This window comes from Trachurus trachurus (genome assembly GCF_905171665.1).
Source record: "Trachurus trachurus genome assembly, chromosome: 12".
Taxonomy (NCBI): Eukaryota; Metazoa; Chordata; class Actinopteri; order Carangiformes; family Carangidae; genus Trachurus; species Trachurus trachurus.
Window position 1 is genome coordinate 22,713,169 of NC_139908.1, and position 17,449 is coordinate 22,730,617.

Genomic DNA, 17,449 nt, shown 5'->3' on the forward strand with positions numbered 1-17,449 from the left:
AACTGGTACAACTTCAAGGTCGGAAAAAAACGAGTTTCCTTGAACGCACCATAACAGTCCTCGTCGCTACGTCACCACATTCACGGCGTTCCTTGGCTGCACACACAGCCCTGCATGCCGTTCTCTCTCCTCATTGGATAAAAACTGTAGGATACGATAAATGTTTTCTCTTCGGCTCAGAGCAGAGCAGAGGGACTGAGAGACCCGTGTTTCAGTCCAAACACTCTATGTAAGTGATTGCTGTCGGAAGATATAACTATTTAAGACTTATATTAACACAAATATATCACTCACTTCTGCCTTAAATGTTGGACATAAATTATATTAAGGCTGTCGCCTGGCCTGGGCATTCCCGGCTCTAGCCCCGAACATTTCTTATATAGCCCAGGTCCAGGATGTTTTCTCAGACGGAGTTAAACAGAAGCGCACATAACTGAGAACGTAGTTTTGTAATTTCTCGGTTACAGTGAATGCAACACTCTACTGCAATGTAATATGGTGTAATAGCCTATGGTGTAACACTTTTCCTACCCATCTTAGGAAATTAGAAAATTTACAAAATAAAATTATACGTGCCATATCTCGAAAATAACGAGAATTAGCCTACTGAAAGAGAGAGAGCTCTCATAAACACACACACACACACACACACGCGGCCCAGAAAGGAGCCAGATCATGTCAGATCGCGCACAACCATCATAAATGCTGATCAAGATGTGTAAACTGATAATCAAAGGATCCATACAGTTACACACAAGCCATACAACTTTGAGAACCAGCTGTCTGAATGCATCAAAATACTGATGCTATAGCAAGATTATTCAATTTTGTCATATGGTCAATTAAAATGTGCACATCTAATATTTGTGTACTAGAAAACACCAATTAATCTAGTTTTAATTAATGCAGTGTGAAACATGAATATATTCGATTCTCTTCAAACAACTTTAAACCTCAGTAATAGGGCCTGAGGAGAAACAAGCAGACTGACTGCTTTTGTCGCCTGGCCTGGGCATTCCCGGCTTTAGCCCCGAACATTTCTTATATAGCCCAGGTCCAGGATGTTTTCTCAGACGGAGTTAAACAGAAGCGCACATAACTGAGAAGGTAGTTTTGTAATTTCCCGGTTACAGTGAATGCAACACTCTACTGCAATGTAATATGGTGTAATAGCCTATGGTGTAACACTTTTCCTACCCATCTTAGGAAATTAGAAAATTTACAAAATAAAATTATACGTGCCATATCTCGCTCCGGCTTTAACACTCCCACACTCTCTCTTCCATAGTCTTAATCTCTTGAGGCTCACAGAATTCAATATCCATCAGAACTTTACCAAATTGTACATAACCTGAATCCTAAATGCTCATTCCAGTCAGCAGCCCCACTACACCCCCCCCCCCCCCCCTTTTTTATGGGGAAAAAAAATTGACCATCCCCCCTGAATTCTTTTTACAACTCGACTGCCCTTGCATTTAATGTGTAGCCTACTTTGTCAGTGTTTTATCGCCACTGACAATTCAAATTAAACCAAAGAACGATAGTCTGTGTTTTATTATCACTGCGTAAAGTTTGAAACTAGTTGTTCCCCCCTCTTCATACATGAAGCTTTTGTAAAATGTATCGGTATCGACATTGGTTTTACTTGAATGAAAATCAGTGGTATCGCGTGTGGGCACCTCTTGTATAAAAAAGTGAAGTCACGGCACGGCACGCCCACCTACAGTCCCGCCCCGTCCCGTCCTGCAGTCTGCAGCAGCCTGACCCCTGTCTCCTGCTGTGGCCGTGGCCTCCAACTGGTGTATCTATCTGGTCTCCAAGGTGCGCGTGTCAAGCGAGTCCCTCCTGGGCGACACAGCATGACAAAACTGCGTGGTGGTAAACTAACCCATTCACACGATGCCAGAGACGCAGCGTCACAGCAGGCTGCGAGAGAGAGGCCGGCAGTGACACCAGAGGCATGTCCACCGGGAAGGTCGCCGCCTGTGTTGGGCTGGGTGTAGGCGCGGTGCTTATCATGCAAGGTGGAGAAGACCCACGGGACCCAGGGAGAAGCGGCTCCCCGTCCTGCAGGACAGAGAGCGGTCTGCTCGGTGCTCCAACGCGGGCTGTAGTCTGCATGGTCGCCGTGCTCTCCCTCCTCGCCGTGGTTTGGCTCTACAGGCTGCTCTTTTGCCCCCTGGAGCTCCTCAGGGCGCTCGAAGACGTGGGCTACATCGCCGAGGACGGTCGCTCCAGAGCCCGGGCAGCGAATGAAGTCCGCCGCAGGAGGAAGACCGGGGAGCTGCCTCCGGTTTATCCGAACGGCTGGTACCGAGTGCAGAGCTCCCACCTGCTGCAGAGGGGCCAGGTCCAAAATGTCACTGTCCTAGGTATGATAAGTGGTGGTACCACTACTGTTAATAGCTTTCAAGTGAAATCTAGACAAACACTGGGTCACCACACACAAACATCTTTTTAGTAGTTTTATGAAAATACACTTAATCATAATCTGTGACACCCTGTAGAGGCAAAGTTATATCAGGAGATAGGCTACTAATTATTCAGACTAATGCAGTGTTTTTCAACCTTGGTGTCGGGACCCCATGTGGGGTCGCCTGGAATTCAAATGGGGTCGCCTGAAATGTCTAGAAATGTAGGCCTATTTGAAAAAACAAAACAAAAAAACAAATTATTATTCTTTTTAAAATAATGTTTAAAAACATGACACAATTTTAAACAACTGTATCCTATACTTTCACTTCTTGAATATAAATCGAGTTCATCTGAGCTGGTGCATCTTGATTGACAGCCGTGATCGCCAGAAATTTGTGATGGGGCCATGAGCCAAAAATGTTGGGAACCACTGGACTAATGTCTGAGCTCTCAGAGTGACAGGAGGTGAAGGTGCTGTCACCAGCAGCAGAGGTAATACCTCACATTATTGTGTTAAATTGACCCTGACCATGGGAGGTTAAAGGGATCGTTCACCCAAAATTCAAATTTCACTCATTATCTACTCACCCTCATGTCGACTAAGGGCTGTGAGAATTTTCAGAGTCCTCCGTTCCTTCTCTGAGTTACGGGGGGGTCAGCGCAGCAGTATTTGTCCATATAATGGTTGTCAATGGATACCAACTTTCTTCGTCCAAAAAGACACACCAAAAAACATCCAAATACCTCCATAGCTACTGCTTGTCTGTAATGTCCCTCTTGTATTGAAGCCCCAACATGAGAAATTGTTCTGAAAAAAAAAAAGTCTATATTTTAAGCTTGTTTGTAGCGGAAGCTCCCAGTGTCTCAGTTCACTGCTCTTCCTGTGTCAGTGCAAATCTCTTGTGATTTGCACTGACGGGCGGAACAATTTCTCATGTCGGGGCTTCAATACAAGAGGGACATTACAGACGAGCAGTATGGAGGTATTTGGATGTTTTTTGGTGTGTCTTTTTGGACGAAGAAAGTTGGTATCCATTGACAACCATTATATGGACAAATACTGCTGCGCGGACCCCCCCGTAACTTAGAGAAGGAACTCTGAACATTCTCACAGCTCTTAGTCGACATGAGGGTGAGTAGATAATGAGTGAAATTTGAATTTTGGGTGAACTATCCCTTTAAACTCACCCACAGCTTGTGTTGTGTTAACTAAATGCTGCTTCTCCAGCAGTCTGCCACCAGATGGCCTGAGAGGCTCATATGAGAAACTATTCTGTCTGGAAATGTCTGCATGCAAATGGTCAAAATGTTACTTTTAAAAAAAAAAATGTTATAAGAAGGATGTTGTTAATCACTGTTAATCCACGGTCAAAGGTTAACTGAGTTCATGATTGCATCAAAGATATGCACAGAAATCACCGCAGGCAATGTCAATAGAAACTGAATTAGAGGACAGTCAGTAAGTGAACGATTACAGGCTGAACAGCTTTCAACACAAAAAGCTTTGTGTAATTCTCAGGTGCTTATTCAATCAATCACTCCGAATTAGTTTCAGTATTTCCTTTATATACAAATCTAAATGAGGTGACACATTATTTTTAATGATATTAAGTGTGGATTAGTGTGTGCTCTAAAATGTGCTGTAACAATGCTACTATGGTAACAATCACACCTTGTACAATGGAAGGGAAACTATCAATTGATTGGCAGTAAGTAGGCTACTTTTTCCTGGCAAACATTTGTTGCTGCCCAGCCTCTTATCTGGAAGATTTCATGCTTTTTTACTTTCCGGTCTTTGCAAACTGAATTGTGTTATTTCATCACAGCAACTTTGAAGACGTCACCATGAGATAGATTTTTTTTTTTTTTACTATTTTATATACAGTATAGCCTATTTGTAGATGAAAGGATTATTCAATCAACCAAAAAGTTAAGAAAAAAACCCAGCAGCAGCTAAATTATGATAAGTTCCAGATGATTCACCACTGACTCTTCTGTGCTGCTGCTCTCTCAGTGACCCTGCTGGTTGTCAGTGCACCTGCTCTCTGTTGTGGCAGTGAGGCCAGGAGTTGCCGGGAGATATGAGCTCATTTTACAAAGTTTTTTTTTTTTTTTTTGGTTTGCATTTCAAACACAAAACGCCTCCTGCCTTTGTCAGAGCAGCTTACACAGTTGGGTGCTTAGTAATGCTTTCTGTCTGAACAAAGCCCCATTGTTTCAGGTCAAACATGATTGTAACTGAAAGTTGGAGTTAAAGGTGACATGGAGGTGGACGCTGTGGTTACTGATATTAATTAAATTATCACATTACGGTGCAGGGTAATGGTTATGGGGGGGGTTGTGTGGTTGAATTTGTGTGTGAATGGTTGTGTGTCTCTATTAGTGTAGTATGATCTGTACATGTCAGCCTTTTGATAGACTGGTGGCCTTTGCTGGGTGCCCCCCTTCTCCTGTTCAATGTCAGCTGGGCTGTGGAGCTAATGGATGGATGGTCGGAAAGCTGCAATTATTTTACTATCACTTAATCCAGTGTTTTTCAACCTTGGGGTCGGGACCCCATGTGGGGTCACCCGGAAATTCAAATGGGGTCGCTTGAAATGATTAGTAGCCTAATTGATACATTTTTTTTTACTGATAATTATTATTTTTTAAATTATGATTCAAAACACCACACAACTGTATTCTATACTTTCACTTTCTCGAATATAAATCGCGTTCAAATAAAATGCAGCATATAAAAATACTTGAGCTGGCGCATCTTGCTTGACGGGGATGCCAGAAATTTGTGATGTCAAAGGAACTACTAATCTAACGTCTAATCTGAGTGAAATAATTAGCATTCATTTCTCCAACCACTGACTTAATCTGTTGCCTCCTGATTGATCTTGTCAGTGATTGATATCTTTCCCTTCCCGTCAATAAAATCCCCTTAACTTGCAATAGCTTCCTTCAGGGTTATTTTTGTCTCAGAGCACTAGTTGACCTCTTTGATTTAGTGTTTATGGAGATCTGACAGCCAATCTATCTCTGCAGCACGTCTCTCTGTGATCAATAATAACACAGCCTCATCACTCACTCTTGATGTGTCATGTCCGTGTGTCTCTGTGCTGCTTGATACGTAGTCGCTCTCAGACAAAGTTCAAACTTCTTTCATGCCGACGACGTGTGGTTTTATTTAAAGCACATTTACATTGCGACACATGCTGTAAAACAGATACAGGTTTCACATTTTTAAATTTGTTATCCTGCGGTGTTGATATGCGCTGGGACCGTTTGATGTCCTCACCCAGTTTCTTTGAGTTTGAGTTCAAAAAGATTTCAAAGAGTGTGCAGCGCTTTCATGTTCCTGTCATATTACCCGGCCGTCACAAATAAACAGTCTATGAAAGCTTTCACACATGAAAAAACACCCACCGGTAAAAAGAGTCACCTGCTCCTGCAGACTGTTAAACTGTAACCAGTGATCATCTCTGTCTGTAATTCATCAATTATTGTTCCAATCATCTATAAATATTGCTACATATATGAAAAGTCCCTTTACAAGTGACGTCTTCACACTTGAGAGGCTGAAACCAAGAATTATTTAGTCTTTTTCCGTGACGCTGGTGATGAAGAACGGAAGAAATCCTATATTATCAATACATATTGATTAATGGACCAAATTAAATAATAATTATGTTGCTGCTTTTACTGAAGGCAGAGATTTCAATAGTATAAATGAAGTTAGCACCATTGTCAGGGAGAGATAAAATCATAACGCATGCCTACAGAACTGTCTCCATGGCAACTGTACAAAATCAATCCACTGAGGAAGATCATGTGATGTGGTTGAAAGCCCCAGGAAAACTGGCAAAAATTTTCCTTGGATTGGTATGTATTTATTTCTGACGAACTAGTATTTCTGTGATCAAAGATTTGAAGTGGTTGTATGTAGTGAACTGAGGCTGCTGACCACATGCTGAAGGACGGGCTCTGTATTTTGGATTTTTGACAGCCTGCACCAGTGTAGCAGGTTATTAAAACTCCCACAGACTGAAGGTGTGAAGCAGATCCCTGGTTGCCAAAGTGGGGGTGAAGGACTGCCAGAAAACCAGCAGGGGGTGTTGGCATGTTTAGAAACATTAGATTAAGTCCACAATGCTAGATATAGGCTACATGTATAGAAGTCATTTTTTATATAGGCCTCTCTGGTCAGCACACGTTCTCCCTCCAGCTCCATCTTTCTGTCCTAAATTACCTTGGCCCAGATCAAGACTTGGCCTCCTCCAGGATCTGCATCCCGCTGTGACAGACTGCAGCGTGTCGCTCCTAATGTTTCTCTGTGGTCCTACTTTTACATCATATATTAAATTCTGCCAAGTGTGTCTTTTCCCCTGTGCTGTTCGCACACATAGCCCCGTGGTTCAGCTCTGCACCTCAAATGTCTGTGGACAGCAGCGTACTGCTTTGTCACACCTCATTTGGATGAGCCTCATTTTGGATTTCTTAGAATTTCATAGAGGAACACCCTGACTAAGCAGCGCAGGAGCTGGCGCAGCGATCGCTCTTTACTACTGTCATCCAGCCTGCGCTAATCTGGGAGCAATCTGAGCAGTGTAGGTCAGCCACTAGATCAGTAGGCAGAGATCTCCAGATGTGGTGGTCTGACTGGGCATACATTCAGTTTGCACACTCACCATGCAACAGTCATTAGAGATCTCATTCAGCAATCAGCAATTTATTAGCCATATAATTAATCCTTTTTTGGTTCATAGTAGGGTCGAGCCAATCAAACCTGACATTGGTTGAGTCTGGGGTTTAGAATAGAAATAGAATTAGAATTAGAATTACTTTATTGTCTACCTTTACATGCAAAGGCAGAAATGTGTCTTTGGCTTTCATAAAAAACACATTTATAAAAAAAAGAAAGAAAAGCAACCCATTAAATAATTTACATGAAAAGTTTACATAATAAAATCATCAGTCACAATGGCAGCCATGTGAAAAAGTATCAAGTCAAGTATAAAATCCAGTATAAACATAAAGTGCATTATGCAGTAGTGGTTTGATTTAGTTGAATGTTCAAGATGTTTATCTTTGCAGGTTGAGGTGATTCATGGCAACATGAACAAAGGACTTTTTTTTTGTAGATGTTCTTAATGTCCTTTCCCTGACGGCAGTAACTGTAGAGGATGGCTGCAATCATCTACGATTTTGTTGATGATTCTCATCAGACCAGGCCTAGTGTAGCCATCTAATGCAGGGACTTTTCTGCATATCTCATTTGAAACAGTTAGACAATGGGATCATTTTTCAGCAAAATAAGCATTTAAAATGGATAACATCCATTTAAAGCCATTATGTGTGAATTTTGTAAATTTCAGATGTTGATGCCCCCGCTGGTCGTTGCTGTGGTACACTGCAGTGCACAGCAATCATGCCACACATACTGACTGCACCTGTTTTCACTGTGGTATTTTGCAGTCTACACTTGCAGCATAATTTCACACATGTGAAAATCACATTAATGTCTGCTAGTAAAATCTGGTTTGTCTGTGATCAGCAACAATTACACTAAAATCTGCTTGTCAGAGTCTCACTTCATAATTCACTAGATTGCTTTAAAGAATTGATGTGATGCTTTAACAAACATGTAAATAAGTTCCATTAGCGGCTGCTTCTTCATTTGCTTATTGTCTTTCTCTTTTGTGCGCTCTACAAAGTGTCAATTTTTTTGTCTTTGGGTTGTAATAAAATCCTGCTTATGCTGTAATTATTAAAATCCTAGGTGAGCAGGTGGCAGTGTTTCGAGGCCAGGATGGGATGGCCTATGTGGTGGATGCCTACTGCCCTCACCTGGGTGCCAACCTGGCCGTGGGAGGACGGGTGGTGGGAAGCTGCATCGAGTGCCCATTTCATGGATGGCAGTTTCGTGGGGATGACGGCAAGTGTGCGAGGATCCCCTATACGGAAAAAGGTGAATGAAAAAGTTCAGTCAGTTCAGTATTTTGATTGATGCCATTTGTGAAGCAAGTATTCCAAATGAAATGTGACATTTCTCTGAATATGATGCAGAATAAAGAGATTCAGGTTTTATTTGTCCCTCAGTACCAGAGTTTGCCAGGGTGCGCTCCTGGCCCACCTGTGAGGTGAACGGCCAGATCCTGGTTTGGTTTCACTGTGATGGAGAAGATCCCCAGTGGGCCGTGCCAGAGCAGCAGGAGATCACAAAGGGAGAGTGGGTCTATCGGGGCAGAACTGAGCATTTTATCAACGCTCACATACAGGTGGGGGCATATGTGTGTTTGTTTGTATAGCATGAGCATGATTTTGTTTTTTTGTGAGTGAAAGCTAATTAGGGCCACGGGGCAATCGCACCGAGGCACTAGCCCCTACAGCTATTTTTTAGATGTGTTTTTTGTCAGAATGAAATGACCATCAAATCCAAATATCTATAGTATTTATGAAGTCAATGTACTGTAACTGCACCTGAATTTAGTATTGAACAGCCTCAGGCAGCGTAGATGAGTTTAATACAAATGTTTTGAACACAATCATGAGAATGTTTCGCAGTGACCTCTCCTCTCTACAGGAGATTCCTGAAAATGCAGCAGACATTGCTCACCTGGCTCACCTGCACACCCCAGGCATCCTCAGCGGTGTAGATCTGCGCTACACCAACAGCAAAATCTGGGACTTTGTGCGTCATGACTGGAAGGTATGACACTTGCAGATAAGAAATGACAGTACAGTTAAAAGTATTTTGATCTTAGTTAGGTACAGAATGTGTATTTTTATGGTGTTATTGAACATCGTGTGAAAGCTGCTAAACTCTTTCTGTATGTGTTTTTTCAAGGCTCAATGGGAACCAGAGTCTGAACCAAACAAGCACTGCTCCCAGATGCTGGTGAACCACACTCTGACCGTGTTTGGACACCACTTCCCTCTGCTGGATGTTCACGTTGTCGCCCGACAGGTGAAGTAAAGTTCACAGTAGAACATGCAGTCATACATCATATCCTGTGATTGATAGAACAATCAATTATCTCAATAATTTATTTGAAAATTAAAAGAAGTTCACCTACATTCATAAGATTTCCGTTCAAAAAACATCTCAACTCCAGACCACAGAACTGAAAGTCTTTAACAAACTGTGGATATTGGAAAGAAAAGAAAAGTTAAGATTAACATGATATAAATGATATATGCATAACAAAATTGGCTATTACAAAACCAGCAAGACAAAATTCTATTTATTTTGTCTCTTTGTTATTTTGTTTTTTGTGTCTGTTATTTTCTATGTCACTCTCTCTGTGTGGTTGTTGTGTGTCTCTTTTTAGGATCATTTTTCATGGTAATTTTTTGTCTTATAACTGAACGTGGCGATGAGCCTGTGTTAAAAGAGGCCTAGTTAGGAATCTATCCACTCTTACAGCACAGGGACTTCATGTAGAGTAGATGATCTGATTAGATTTTGCTGCACCTCTCTGCATACATTTTAATATTAATGAAGTAAAACTGCAAAACATCTTGTACCATTCTAAATGGGACATGAACTAATCCAAGTGCATCCTGCTCCTTGTGGTAAAATTCAAATTGGTTTCGTATCAATTGATGTGCATGCTTTATATATTCATTTTACATGCCAAGAGACTAGACACAGGGTTACAAGTCAAAAGGGCTGAAAACGGTATGTTTTATGTTAACATGTACATTTAAATTTGTAAAGTAGCAGACAACAGGAGCCTTCGGATGAATGTTAGAGGGTAAAATGTATAGTTTTTCTCTAATAGTAGTAGAGATAGAAGCTTAAAGACACTTGGCATGAAAATACTGAATCAAGTAGCTCTGGTGACTCTGGAAACTCAGTAATATTCACACAGTTTTCAAACTCATCAGACCATCCAATAAGTCCCTGTGTCCTGCACACAGCCCTCCCCATTCATTACAGTACATTACTTTTTAATCAGTTTTTGTCTTTAATTTGTCTGCATGCATAAATTAGAATGATTTATATGTGGTTAATAATTCAAGATAACTTCCTTCATAGAACATGACCACAATTTATGTCCATCAATATGAAACTGTGCATTCAAACAGTGGTCTTGGCCCTGGAGATGTGATCACAGCACACACACCTAATTCTTCTAAGAATCTGAAAGTCTGCTGTAGTTAAAAAGTTATTAAGCTCACTTTAAAGGTGTACAGAAAAGAAAATTGAATTTGAGCCCACTTTGGGTCATAAAATTAATGTGATAACTCATCTTTCAGACGATGTAGGTCAAACTTTGTGCAAAATTCTATTTTTGAGTAAATCCGGGATGAAAGTGTGTATTTTTTTTTTCGCATTGGATAATGCAGGCGCACGGATTATACGTCAGCCTGTACACGATTCACCAGCCACTGATATTGGATCCGTCATCCGTCATTCAAACGTCTGAGACACGGACACACACACGGAGCTCGGGCTCGCCCCAAGCTTTGAATATCCCGCCCGCTCGATAACGACCAATCAAATTCGTTTTCCTCACTCGGGTAAACTCGTGTTGCAGCTCGTGACAACTCGGCGCGACAAACAGGACAAACGGCCATTTCTGTACACCTTTAAGTAAACTATTTTTTTTTCCATCAAGTCAATCCATGAAAAAATATCCTGCTTAATGAGCAAATACATACACACAGTAGACCTGTTCTACACAAGCAGATTAATGGAAAGGTTTGCGCCTGAAGGATTTTTCACTAATTCTTCTCCTTCCCTTTTTTCCCCTTTATTTTGTGTTCTTTCTTTCTTTTTTTACCACCAAGTCATAAAACTCTCTCAGTATAATTTATGACACTGGCAGCAGAGAGAACAGACCTATAGAGGCCACGGGAGGACATGGCCCAGTTTTAACAGCTTTTTCTACTCATGTACTGAACTGTCTGATGACTAAGATGTGAGAGGCAGGAATTTTTTTTTTTTTTTTTTTTAAGAATAACGTCGGCCATTTGTCGTCATCTGTCAGCAAGTAGTGAACTAATCTAAATAAGTATGGCTCGAGAACATCGGTATCTTTGGATTATGCACATTACTGCGTATATGTCTAGGCTGTTATTGATGATCATACACCTATATATGTGTGTGTGTGTGTGTGTTTCAGGTGGGACCAGGAGTGGTGTTTCTGCTCTTTCACCACAGTTTCCTGGGCCGGGGTGTGATCATTCAGTGTGTGACTCCAGTGGAGCCTCTGCTGCAGTGCGTCTCCCACACCATCTTCTATCAGTCTACCATCCCACCGCTGGTGCCCAAATTCATCCTCAAAGCAGAGTGCATTCAGGTGCAGTACAAGCTCGCCTTCCTGTCACTGTAACATCATGTCAAATCTGAGCAGCTGCGTCACAGGACAAAAGTCTGAATGCACTCATTCGGTTATAGCAGGAGAAAAAAAAGCTCCACTTTTCTTTTTTCATTTTAAAAATGGATGAAACGACTTCATGTACTATGAAAGGATTTTCATCACAGAGATAAACTCACGGAGTTGCTAGATTCTGCAGCTTTGTGGAGCTTTTCAGCTTCTTTTAGCTCATAGTTTTGATGCAGCTGCACACTTTCTATATGGGTTCCTGGTTTCCAGCGGCAACAGGCTGCTACTAAGCTGCTCTGGGAATAAACATCAACACTTACAAAGCAGCATGAATATATCTTTGTTGTATATATGGCCATAGTTTTCTCTAATGTGAACAGAAATCATTTGCCTCCCACTCTGCAATTGATTTAATTTTGCCTGCATGTTTCCAGCAGCAGTAACACCACACAGTCACAGAAAAAGGTGTAAATAATGCTCATTAAACTTGATAATTATGTGTGAAAAAATGTAAACTAAGAAGGTGGCACACAAGAAAAGGGTAAATTATTTTTCTGAGTATAAGACTAGATATAATATAAGGTGTGTGTCTGGAGTGGGTCTGAAAAAGCTAAACAGAAAACCAACATATTAGATCATGACTGTTTCCTGTTTAAAGTAAATTATTAGCATTTTGTTCCACGTGGTCTTACAGTAACACAGAGAGCCCACAGGGAAAGGTCATTTTTCAAGGAGGTGTAGTTGGAGGTGGAGGTTAGTGTGGACTGAAAAGGCAAATCTCAGCAGCTGATGGGGGGAAACTGTGGAGTGACATTTAATCAGCAACACTTCGCACTGAAACCCCTGCTGTAAAATTATAACAAGTCCTCTCCAGCCACATCATCTGCTGGGTCATCATGTGCTCAGTGAGGGTGAAGGAGGGTCGAGGAAGTGTTGAGCATAAAAACAAACGTAGAATAATTACAGTATGTCACGATTGTTAGTATAAAAAACATAGATAATTAGGGATGCACCGATCTGACTTATTTATTCCCAATGCCGATACTTGGGCTAAGTGTATAGGTCAATACCTGATACCACTGTGGAATTAATAAACCGTACAGCATGCCATGTGGGAGAGAGTGAGGCTCGACTTTACTTTACTAACTTTGTAAAATGTTGTTGCTGCTTACATGTGATAGAATTGAAGTGAATAGATCATCATCATAGATCAGCCCCAATATCTGATACCCGATCTAGCTATTTAGTCAATATCTGGACCGATATCTGCTCTTAATATCAGATCGGTACCTCCCTATATAGAATATACTTTATCCTTGTCCTTTCTGCAGTCTGAATTTACAAGTCTCGTCCTCTGACCTCCTGTTTTGTATTTTACGTCTACAGTTTGAGCGGGATGTGATGATCTGGAACAATAAGAAGTACATCTCCAAGCCTCTTCTTGTCAAGGAGGACTCAGCCATTCAGAAGCACAGGAGGTGGTACAGTCAGTTCTACAGCGACAACAGCCCACGCCTGCGATACCAGCGCGACACTTTAGACTTTTGACCCGTCCGGGCCACGGGAGGAGCGATGAGCGGAGCAGATGTCAAGGCCAGGTCTGACATTAATCAGACGTCTCAGAGGTGGGAGTCCAGGATTGATTTTTTTTATCCGTCACATACAGTATAATAAATGAGAGGAGGAAAAGAGGCCTGGCTGGTTTGTAGGATGATGTTGGCCTTACATTTAAAGGCCATATTCACCTGAAAACAACCTGTTCTTGAACTTATGCCAAGGAAGCTACATAAAGAACACCAGAAATGCCTTTAGGTGATGCTGACAAGAAGTTTGTAAAAATTTTTTACTCTAAAAACAGTGGTAGTTACACTTGTGCCATAGTGACTGTTCCAGCTGATAGGTGAGTTACCATAAACCATGTGCCTCTTTTTCACTTTGGAAGAATAAACATTTCCAATGCAGATTAGACCAAAGTGTAAGATTAAATCTTTAATGTGTAATCACACCAAGCTCTCCCTCAGCCACAGGTATAATGGCAGGTGTGTTTAGTTTCTGATATCTCAGGTTACTCAACAGCCAGGCTTATAGAGAGCAGTGAGGGATGACAACTTAAAGGACCATTTTACCAAGTTTTTGTACTATTTTCTCTCTGGAGAGTTTGACTAGTTTTAATTTGAAAAAAAAAGAGGAAAAATCCATCCATGGTCTCTTTAGTGCTATTGAAGTTCAGTAGCTCCAGTATCAGATGGAGTATTGGGGAAATAACAACATGCCTCCTATGAATTACAGCAAATATTAAAGAAATTATGTGACATTGTGGGGAATGCACTTCTTTAAGGCTGATGTCAACATCATATGTGTGTGTTAAACACAGGATTTAGGGCACTGATGAAATTAGCTGAACACAGAGTCTGGAAAGATCAAGACATTTCCAAAGCCCTCTTAGTAACACTGTTTTAAAAATCTCATCCGTCTATACACAAACCTAAATGTATGAACTTTCAATTTCAGATTTTGTTTAATATCTGCACCCTGTCTTGCTGTAGCGATGCATAGAACTGTTCCGTGAAACTGTGTTCATGAAAATGTCACAATTTATAAAGCAGTCCTTTAATGTTGACAGATGATGATGATTGTTATGTGAAAAAGGCTAGTTTTTAAATCATCAGGAGGATTCATGTCATTATGCAAAGAGTTTATTTTTAACAGTTATATTTAATTGAACAGTTTGCTTTCTTGTCTGGCCCAGATTTCTTATTAAGGGTTATTAGATTTTGCATGTCATTTTCTATTCAAAAAAACTAAATTTATTTAAATAATTTCTCTTTCATCAATTGTGCCTCATAATTTATGTTGAGTTGCTCCTAATATTTTGTCACAACTCTGTGTTCCCTCTACCGCTCTAACTGATCTGCGGAAGGCCACGTGCAGTTTAAACTTTAATTTAGTTTTGTTTATTTCTTCCCTGCGCATGTTATGGAGCGGTTACTGATTCAATCACTGATGAATTCATCGCTGCGAGGCTTCGTTAAATGCTACCTTGTCTTCCTGGAAATGTGACGGTAGTACAAAAGCAATAATGAGTGCTCATTTAATGTGGGACTACATTACATTTTAATTTCTGTTCGGCGGTCGTAGAGGAGAGAGGACGCGTTTCAAAGCAAATTACCAGGAATGTTAGAAAGCTCCGCACTTCCTATGAATAGCAGATGAGCTCCTCTCAATATTAAAATGCATTTCCATAACTGGCTAATCTACACATGTAATGTTTATTGAAATATGCAGAATAAATCTGCTCGCCTCTAACGTGTTTGTTCATGCGTTTCTGAACTGGCAAAAGCTTTCCATTGCACTGAATATGTGAGTGTGTTAAATTGAGCGTAATAGTTAAATGTTCACTCCTCTACTTGGCCTGTGGCACTTCTCTGAGGTTCATATTATTGCTCAGCACTCCTTATCTGTGAATGTGCTAAAATCTTATCTGGGTTTGTGTTGGGAGAGATCTGAGTCGCCTTTGTTATGCTGAAGCATTTCCTCCATAACGACTCACTTTAGTTTTGTCCACACAGAAAGCAGACCTGTTGTCATGAGGAAACGCACTGAGCTTGTGTTAGTGCAGCATTAAATGCCTCAAACAGACAGAAAAAAAAAATATTTTTCTTATGAAGGATGGCTGAGGCAGGAGGCCTTGAAACAGAGGAGGATGGAGTTGTTGCCATGGAAGAAAACTGCCTATCAACCAGAGAGGAGACTCATGTCAGAGTTTCACACACAACCAGAGGGGCGGAAAAGCAAGGAGACGAGAGCGACCCTGTCACGCGGCCTCTGCTTCAGCAGCGCAAACATCAGGAGCACCGCCATGAGAATCACAAAGCAGACACGCAAACAACAGCAGACGGTGATGCCGACCGAAAGACATCTGTTCCACAAGAGCTGGAATCGGCTGTGAGGGATCAGGCCGGCTGCGGTCATGGAAGTGTCAGGAGGAGCGACGGCAGCGGTTGCCACGAGTGTCCCGTCTGCAGCGAGCCGTTGGACTGGCACCAGGGCGGCCGCGTCACCTCGCTCCACTGCGACCACGCGCTGTGCCACCGCTGTACGGCCGGCATCATGAGCCGGGCCAAGGAGCCGGGCCGGCTGCGCTGCCCCCTCTGTCGACAGAACACCCCCTTCCCACAGTGGGAGATCAGGAGACTGCAGGACGAGTCCTACTTCACCAGTGTCCACCACCAGCAGCAGCCGGCTCCGGCCCTCGTCGTCCTCCCTGAACTTCAGGCCGTCCCTGCGTCACCATGGTGCTGGAGGGCTCTGGAGAGGCAGCTGGAGGCAAACACATACAGAAACATAAGTGGATGTTGTGTTTACCCCTCCTGCCTCCTCAGAGGACTGGGACTGATGCGGCTACACTGCCTCTGCTTTGCCCTCGCTGCTGTTCTGCTGCTCTTCCTGCTGCTGCTGGGATGTTTCCTGCACGTGGTTCTGCCTGGCATGATGCACTCCATACTGTTTGGAAACGGCTAAACCTATCATCGGTTGTCCAGGGTTCCTCACATGTATGGAAAAGTATGGAAAATGGAAACTATTGTATGGAAATATATTCATCTTAATTCTTATCTGGGTTTAGTTTTATTTTAAAGGCATAGTTCACTCAAAATTGAAATTTCACTCATTATCTACTCACCCTCATGTCGACTAAGGGCTGGGAGAAGTTTCAGAGTCCTCCGTGCCTTCTCTGAGTTACAGGGGGCTCTGTGCAGCACTGCATGTCCATATGACAGTTGCAAATGGATACCGCTTTTCTTCGTAACAAAAAGACACACCAAAAAAAACATCCAAATACCTCCATGCTGCTCGTATGTAATGTCCGTCTTGTATTGAAGCCCCGAAATGCGAAATTGTTCTGAAAAAAATTAAAAAAAGTGTATATTTCAAGCTTGTTTGTAGCGGAAGCTCCTCTTTCTGGTCCGTCCAAATCTCGCAAGATTTGCGCCGGTGTCAGTGCAAATCGCACGATGTCCGTTATATGGACATGCACTGCTACGCCGAGACCCCCTGTAACTCAGAGAAGCCACGGAGGACTCTGAAACTTCTCCCAGCCCTTAGTCGACATGAGGGTGAGTAGATAATGAGTGAAATTTGAATTTTGGGTGAACTATTCTTTTAAGGTATATTTGGGTTAATTATTTTGTATGCGCTATTGTACCTATAGATACAATCTCCTGGAAATGATTTGCTGACATAATGGCATACAAATAAATAAAATAAAATAAAATACATTTCACAATTTATCTACATGATATACACCTAATTACTAGTACTAAAATGTATTTGAATTTTTTACCGATAAGTCTGGAAATTAGGGTCTGGAAAAAGTATGGGATTTTGAAATTTCAAATGTGTAGGAACCCTGGTTGTCTGACTTCTAGCTGTGAATGAGGCGCCTGCTGTTTCAACAGCGGTGCGGATACAACAGCATGTGACATTTTGGGAAATGTCACATTTCAAATGTCGCTTGTTCTTCAGTGGTTTTATTAACCCACTTTATTATCTTTCTTTTTACATAAGCTGGCACAGTATGGGAGTATTTTCTAACCACAAGGCTTTATATGAGTCTTTTACTGTTTATATTATGAGTGGGATCGATTCCAGTTGAGATTGTGAAAGCTAAACTGACTCATAAACAATGTGATTTGCAGGTGCACATGAATCTT

At 41.7% G+C, this 17,449-nt stretch overlaps 1 protein-coding gene across 1 annotated transcript; it reads left to right on the plus strand.

The window, feature by feature from the left end:
• Positions 1–1,960: 1,960 nt before the first annotated feature.
• LOC310994590 (cholesterol 7-desaturase nvd) lies at positions 1,961–13,286 on the plus strand (the record flags this gene model as incomplete). The annotated part of the gene is made up of 7 exons (XM_083983324.1): positions 1,961–2,372; positions 8,183–8,371; positions 8,503–8,681; positions 8,987–9,112; positions 9,251–9,370; positions 11,535–11,711; positions 13,125–13,286. The coding sequence occupies 7 exons, from the start codon at positions 1,961–1,963 to the stop codon at positions 13,284–13,286; spliced, it is 1,365 nt and encodes a 454-aa protein (XP_083839450.1).
• Between the last annotated feature and the right edge of the window lie 4,163 nt (positions 13,287–17,449).